Raw genomic sequence first — 7,752 nt, 5'->3', positions numbered from 1 at the left:
GCCACATTTCTTCAGTTTTCCACAAGGATGTCATAAAAATTTTTATCAAATGCTTACTTAATTCCAGGTGTTTTAGTTCATGTGTGTATGAAGTAGATATATGAAAATTATATATGTAAATTAGATAAATCATATACATAAATTATATATAAACATATATGTTTAGAATGTGTATATATAAAAATTAGAATGTATATATACAAATTATATATAAAAGTTAGAACATATAAAATGAAACCATTAGATGTGGTATTATGGAAGAATGTTCATTAATATGAAAAATATTCATGGTATGTTTAGATAAAAAAATAGGCTATGGAAGCTGGGCATGGTGGTGCATGCTTGTAATCCCAGCATTTGGGAAGCTGAGACAGGCATATCCTGGTTGGTGGACAGCCTCAGCTACTTAGCTAGGACCTTTGCAACTCAATGAGACCTTATTTCAAAATAAAGAATAAAAAATAGGGGTAGGGGGGTAGCTAGGAGGTAGAATCCTCTAGGTTCTATCCCCAGTACCACCATTAAAAAAGAAAAAAGGCTATGAAATAGAATTAGTAGTATGAGCCTATATTTGTTCACTTAAAAAAAAAATAAAGAATCTAGAAGGATTAGAATGTTTCAGGGATATCTCTGGGTGGGAAGATAACTGGAGATTTTTTTTTTTTTCTCTTTCCTTTTCTACTACCTGTGGTTTCAGCAATACATTTTGCTTGGAGGATTTTGCTCATAAGTCTACAGCTGAGGCAGGGCTCCATCTCTGCTCTATTTCTCTTCAGCCTGGGCTATGGAAGGAGCAGGGTGGACCTGGAAAGATCTGAATGTTCATGTACTCAGCTGTCAGGCAGTCAAGAGAAGAGTAACATCAGGGAGGCTGCGCAGCTAGTTCTTTTCTTCTCTCTCTCTCTGTGGCCTCTCCCCAGGGTCTCACCAGCAGTGTATTCTAGGTAGCTTCTTGCATGGTGGCTAAAGGATTCCAAAGTGGAGGGGGCGGGGAGAGATTGAGACCAAGGCAGTGGTTAAATTATCCTTAAAGCCTTATCTTGTTTAATCTCCAAAATTTTGCAGCCTCACTTCAGCAGGTTAGTAAAGCTGCTAAATGAATTACATTCCTGAGTCCTGAGAACCTAATAGGTGAGATTCTTGCAAAACCAAGTCAACATGAATTCAGTTCATTCAGAACCAATGTTTGCTAATGAGGGATCAGACCCATATTTTTTTTTTTTTTTTTTTTTTTTTGTGATCCTCTGATTACAGGAGTAGGAAGATTTGGGGGGGAAAAGCTAATTTAGAATCATAAATACTAAGCATATTTAAGGAGACACAATTTCTAAATTGTGGGCTTGAGCAGTATAAATAAGCTTGTTTTAATACAGTTAAGATGTTTTTCAGCCAAATTAGAATGAGAGGCTCTAAAGGCAAGAATATGTGTCTAGTTTATATTATACTGAGTTTCTATATAGATTTACATAAACACATAATATAATTATTTCACACATATATAATGCTAATATTCACTATAGTTATTTTCTTTGATCCTATCTATACAACTATCTGGTTATAATAAATCAATGTAATAAAACGTGCCCATAATACAATCAGTTATAATCTGACAAAATCCTTAAATTATTGTATAAACTTAATGTGACTAAGTACAGAATGAAAACCTTAACCTCTTTATCACAGATGAATCTTTCTTTTGTCAAAAGAATTTTAAAAGCCAGGCACGGTGGCTCATGCCTATAAACCCAGTACTTGGGAGGCTAAGATAGGAGGATCACAGTTTTGAGACCAGTTGCAGCAATTTAGCAAGACTCTCAGCAATATAGGGAGACCCTGTTTCAAAACAACAACAACAAAAATAAGTAAACAAGTAAGTAAATAAATAAATAATAGGACTAGGAAGGTAGCTCAGAGGTAGAACATCCCTGAGGTCAATCCTTAGTACCATAAAAAAATAATTTTTTTTTTTTTTTTTTGGTGGAACTGGGGTTCCTGGAAGCCCTTCTACCTCCGGGCTACACTCCCAGACCTATTTTTACATTTTTATTTGGAAACAGGGTCTCTTAAGCCAGAGCGCACAGCTGGCTTCAAACCAGTGTGATCCTCCTGTCTCTGCCTCCCAAGCGCGGGGATTACAAGCGTGCGCCACCACGCCCAGCTTAAAAAAAATAATTTTGAAGATATATGTAATGCTTTTTCATCCTGTGTGGTACATTTTTTTTAACACAGTACCCTTATTAAAAGTACTTTCATCATATCAATAAATTAGCAAGTAATTATCAAATAAGTCTATTATGATATGAATACAATCTAGACAAAACTGACCCCAAAAAGAGATGTGAGAAATACTACCTCCAGGTAATATATAGACAGTTTACATGTAATCAGAACGCAATCAGAAAAGAAGATATCATACACATTTCTCAGTCTGTGAGAACTGGAAGGACCCTCAGAGATGATCCTGATATTTTAATTTAGAAAGGAGGGCACCAAGATGCAGAGGGGACAAACGATTTGCTAGACACCTGAGTCAGAAAGATTCAGTGTAGAGGAGTTAAAAAAAGAACTCAGGTCTCATAGCTGTCTACACCAGTGACTTTTAAATGTCTCCTGTAACAGCATGAATTTGACTTTACATATAAATAAGAGAACAATAGCCTGTGCACCACTGAAGTAAAATGGCAATACCTAACAGTGATAAGACACACTGAACATTAAGATACATCCCGATTTCCAAGATGTTACAAGGTAGAAAAAAAAAACCATTATAAGACAATTTTTATACATATGCGCTATGTAACTGAAATATACATTTTACATGGATAGTTTCTATTCTATTCTATTTATTTTTAAGATGGTGTTGGATCCACTAAGTTGACTGAGCTGACCTGATTTAAATACAAATCTAGGCAGGCAGGGCGTGTTGGCACACACTTGTAATCCCAGCATTCGGGAGGTGGAGACAGGAGGATCACAAGTTCTTGGACAGCCTCAGCTACTTAGCGAGGCCCTTTCCAACTCAGTGAGACTCTGTTTCAAAAAAAAAAAAAAAAAAAAAAGGACTAAAAAATAGGGCTGGGGATGTAGTTCAGAGGTACAATGCCTCTAGGTTCTATTCTTAGTACTGCAAAAATAAATAAATAAATACATAAATACATAAATAAATACATAAATAATCTAAATCATGTGTCACAGATTAGTAACCTTGTTAGCATATACAATCAAGGTGCTAATTGTTCAATTTGATAATAGTTGCTGAAGAAGAAAAGAAACAGTTTGATGTGGAGGAAACCACCTGGAAAGTTCTCGAATTAGAAGTTATTCTTGAATGAATGGGTAATATACGGTAAGATAAAAAAGTGGATGATTAAGAAACTTAAATTGAGGAAATAAACTTCTTTAAGTGTAGATGTAAAAACTTCCTTTAAAAAGAAAATGTAACCATTTAGCATGTATAGTATTGTACATTACTATACATTGTACATGTATAGTATTAACCATTTTTGTGTATATAATATTGAGGACTGAACCTGTGGTGTCCTACTCTGAGCTACACCCTCAGTCCCATTTTATTATTATTTTATTATTATTATTAACTATTATTACTATTATTATTATTATTATTATTATTATTATTATTTTGGTGGTACTGGGGCTCATAGAAACTCTTCTCTGGGCTATACTGCCAGACCTATTTTTATATTTTTATTTGGAAACAGGGTCTCTTAAACCAGCGAGGCTGGCTTCGAACCTGTGGGATCCTCCTGTCTCCACCTCCCAAGTGCGGGGATTACAAGCATGCGCCACCACCACCGGCCTATTTTATTATTTTGAAACAAGGTCTCCCTAAGTTACTTTTTGTTGGCTTCTGCAGTCCTCTCTCAGCCTCCCAAGTACTGTGATCATAGGCATTTGTCACTACATCTGGTATAGAATAACATTTTTAAATAATAAAAGTCTCAGTAATTAAAATTTGAGAACAAATTTGAATGTTTTGTCTGTAGAAAATTTATAGTAATCTGAAAATTTAACTATGGCTTCCAGAGACTGAAAATATATGAAACACAGACAAAGTTTTATGCAATATTTATTATTATTATTATTATTATTATTATTATTATTATTAGTGGTACTGGGGGTGGAACCCAGGAGCATTCTACCCCCGAGCTAGACCGCAGACCTAATTTTTGTTCTGTATTTTGTTTTTAAAGGGGTTCTTTTCTTGTCTTTTTGGAACCGGGGATCGAATCCAGAGGGCTACACCTGCAAAGCAGGTGGTTTGCCACTGAGTTACAACCTGGCCCCTTGTTCTGTATTTTAAAACAGAGTTTCACTGAGTTGTAAAGGGTCCTCCAACAGCTTCTCCCGTCTCAGCCTCCCAAATGCTTGAATTACAAGCGTGCACCACCACGCCAGGCTGCAATATTTGTTTTATAACCTCTATCAAATTTCCAAAGGGTCAAGCAGTTGGGTGGCAAAATGGCCTGAAAAGAGCTGACTGAATATCTTCCCTTCCCCATTTTTTTTCTGTAATTCTCTTAGGTTCAGGGTGTAATGCAAAAATAAGAATTTGAAATCCCCCTCTCCCCCAAAAAACTTCAGAATAAATCCGGGGTGATACTTGCCTACATTCATCCTCAGAATTTTCTCTCTTCTGTTGGCAAAGAGCAAGCATACAATAACAAACCCAGAAGCCTACTTTGTAAGTGCATTTAAAGTGTGCACACCACAGTGCAAATATGTGATAGCAATAGAAAATGTGCACACTTGGCAGTTAGGAAATGTCACTGCAATGGTAAGTAGGTGAAATTTCAATCCTTTTGATGAAGATACCATCTTTCAGGCAAGCCTGACAGAAAACCTTTGGTTCCTGTTAGACCCCTCCCTTCCCAGTCGACTGCTGGACTGCATCTGGAGAAATGGGGGCTCTCCCTCTTCGTCATAGCTAAGCGTTCCCAGACCCAGGAGCAACCCTGGGTTCCTGCAGAGCACTCAACAGGCAGCGAAGACTCCCACCTCTGCAAAGGACAGCTGGAAATGGATTTAAAATGGCAACGCGGACCAATCAGCGCCGACGCGCGGAAGCAGACATTTACACACGCCTCCTGCACAGGCACAGCGGGACCTGGCGGTGCCTAACTGCCTGCAAAGCGGGCGTTTTTATTACACGGTGGTCTGTATCTTTGAAAGAGAAATTCTTCCCCCGGTGCAAGTTTTTATTTTGGAACTAGTCCAAAATAATTTTGGGTGTGATGTGTGAAAATCTGAACCTAATTTTTTTTTTTTCAGAGTCTTGTGTTATTCAAGGATGAAAAAGAGGTATATTTTAAAAATGTACTCCACCTTTTAAAAATGGACTGTGGCCATTATGGTGTTCACATAACTCAGAAACAGCCCAGGCTATAAAATTAGGACTTGACAGAAAGGGAGCTCTTAGAAGGTTAAATCAAGGTAAATGGAAGGCAGAGGCAGGCAGTTGAGTTGCTACAATTGTGGTGTTAGGAATCTATGGGGTCCCCTTTACATTAACCGTGAGCGCCTGCACCCGGTGCGCAGCGTCAGCCGCGGGGGAGACTTCTGTCGCCCCTAGTCTTCCCCATAGAAAAAGCTCAATGAAGAAGTTGGCGCGCTCCGCGGGCTTGTGTCTGCAAAAGTGCATGCCTGTCGGTGTAAGTGCACGTGTTTACACGCGTGTTTACGACTGCATGTGCGTGCGAGCGTGCACATGTATCTGCGTGCAAGGGATAAAACGGGTGTGCGTGTTTATCTTAGTGCACGTTGTGTGTGTGTGTGTGTGTGTGCGCGCGCGAGTGCTCGCCCGCGCGCTTTTTGGTGAGGGCGTCCCACGCGTAGTGGGGCTGTCTGGGGCTGGCTAGGACTCCCCGGAGGTCCCTTCTCATTCATAGAGAACTAGGTCGCGGCTGCCGGTGCAGCTAGGCGCTTCCGGCAAAGTTTTGGCTCCGCGCCGCGGAGGCGCAGGTAAAGGCCGAGCCCAGAAACGTGTCTTTGGGACCGTCCGGTTCCCGCGCCTTCCCAGGACAATCGCTCGGCCGGGGGTGACCTCCGGCGGCCCGCAGCGAGCGGGCTGGGGATCCCCGGCCTGTCCCTTTAACCCCGCCGCGGGCGGGAGCACGTGAGCCGAGCTCCGGGTGGCACCCCGGCGCCGCCGCCGAGGCGGCGGTGTTTCCAACGCCGCTTCTGGCCCGCGGCCAGGCGCCTGGGCTCGGCGGTCCGCCGGGCCTCCCCCCCACCCTCCTCCTCCTCCTCCTCCTCCTCCTCCTCCTCCTCCTCCTCCTCCTCCTCCTCCTCCTCCTCGTACTTTTCCTCCCGCGCAGCCCCCTCCCCTTTATCCGCCCACGATTAGAGGTGGGCACTCCTCCCCCCGTCTCGCCACCCCCGCCGCAAGCGCGCACACACACTCATCCCCCTTGACTCCCGGGGCAGCGCGCGCTTGCTGCAGGACGCAGGACGAGCACCCGCGGTCCCCTGTCCTCTCCCGCCGCCGAGGAGCCGGCGCCACCCACGGCTCGGACCCACCTCGCCGGAACCTTCCCATCCTCCCTCCGCTTTCCGACTGCCCAAGGCGCTCTCTCTCTCTCTCTCTCTCTCTCTCTCTCTCTCTCTCTCTCTCGAGCGGGGGGAAGAGGAGGAGGAATTCTTTCCCCGCCTAACATTTCAAGGGACACCATTCACTGCAAGTCTCTTCCCTCTGCACGGCGCTGCCGCCGCGCTCCCGGTGCCCGCAGCCCCGATCCCGCGGAGCCGCGCCTCCGCACCTCGCGCCCCCCTCCTCCGCGCCCTGCCCGCCCCGCCGCCGCCTCCCCGCTCCTCGCTCGCTCGCTCCCGCAGCGCCGCCCGCAGCGCCGCCCGCTCCCGCCTCTCGTTGGCAGCCGCCGGGCGTGCGGCGTGGATGGTGGCAGCGGCGGCAGCCTAGGCAGGAGCCGTCCTCGCAGCGCGCCCGCCCGCAGCCTTCCCACCCCGTCCCCCGAAGGGCGCCGCCTGGCCGAGCGGCTGCAGCGGCAGGAGCAGGATGAGCGCACGCGGTGAAGGCGCCGGGCAGCCGTCCACTTCAGCCCAGGGACAACCTGCCGCCCCGGCACCCCAGAAGAGAGGACGCGGCCGACCCCGAAAGCAGCAGCAAGTCAGTACGCGGGCGCGGCGGGCGCTCGCCCGCCCCGGCTCCGTCTGCGCCCCGGTGCCAGGAGCGCGCGGCGAGCCCCGGGGCGGGAGGTGGGAGGGCGCCGCGGCCCGCAGCCCGGCCGGGGCGGGACGTGGGGTCGACGGAGCCAGTCCTCCGACGTTCGCCATTGTGCTCGGCCCGGAGTGGCGCGGGGTCGCCGGGGAACTGGGAGCGGCCGGGGTCCCTCCAGACCCGGCTCGCCAGCGCTGCCCGAGGCGCTTTTGCCATCGCCTCCGGGAAAGGAGTCGCTGGGGACTTTGGGCGCTCTAGCCGGTCAGGACCGAGGAGGCTGGGGTCCCCAGACCCTTTCTCCCGCCTCTCTGGGATGCTTGCGGGCAGGAGTTTGGCGCGCCGCAGTCGCCCCCTTGGCGCCCTCCCCGAGCTCTCGGTGGCCCAAGGCGCGCGCCCTCCCGACAAAGAACAAGTGAGGACTCGGCTGCTCCGTGCTCTTAGGGATCTTTAAATGACCCGCTGCAGCGGTCACAGGTGACCCCAAAGCAGGGGCAGCGGGGAAGCCGACGCCCCCCGCGGGACAGGGTTAACTCGTCCCGCCGAGCGCGCGCTAGGAGTGT

At 46.8% G+C, this 7,752-nt stretch overlaps 1 protein-coding gene across 2 annotated transcripts in view; it reads left to right on the top strand.

Annotated features, from left to right (window-relative positions):
* Nucleotides 1-7,030: 7,030 nt before the first annotated feature.
* The window catches only part of HMGA2 (high mobility group AT-hook 2), a gene marked incomplete at both ends in the record, with an annotated part of 137,757 nt that continues 137,035 nt past the window's right edge, over nucleotides 7,031-7,752 (top strand). For both annotated transcript variants that reach the window (XM_080705083.1, XM_080705082.1), the window contains one exon: nucleotides 7,031-7,141. In XM_080705083.1, the coding sequence (XP_080561209.1) occupies nucleotides 7,031-7,141 (111 nt within the window). The remainder of the gene's footprint in view (nucleotides 7,142-7,752) is intronic.

The sequence above is a fragment of the Muscardinus avellanarius genome (genome assembly GCF_963383645.1).
Source record: "Muscardinus avellanarius genome assembly, chromosome: 11".
NCBI lineage: Eukaryota > Metazoa > Chordata > Mammalia > Rodentia > Gliridae > Muscardinus > Muscardinus avellanarius.
This window is presented reverse-complemented; position numbering and strand designations above follow the sequence as displayed.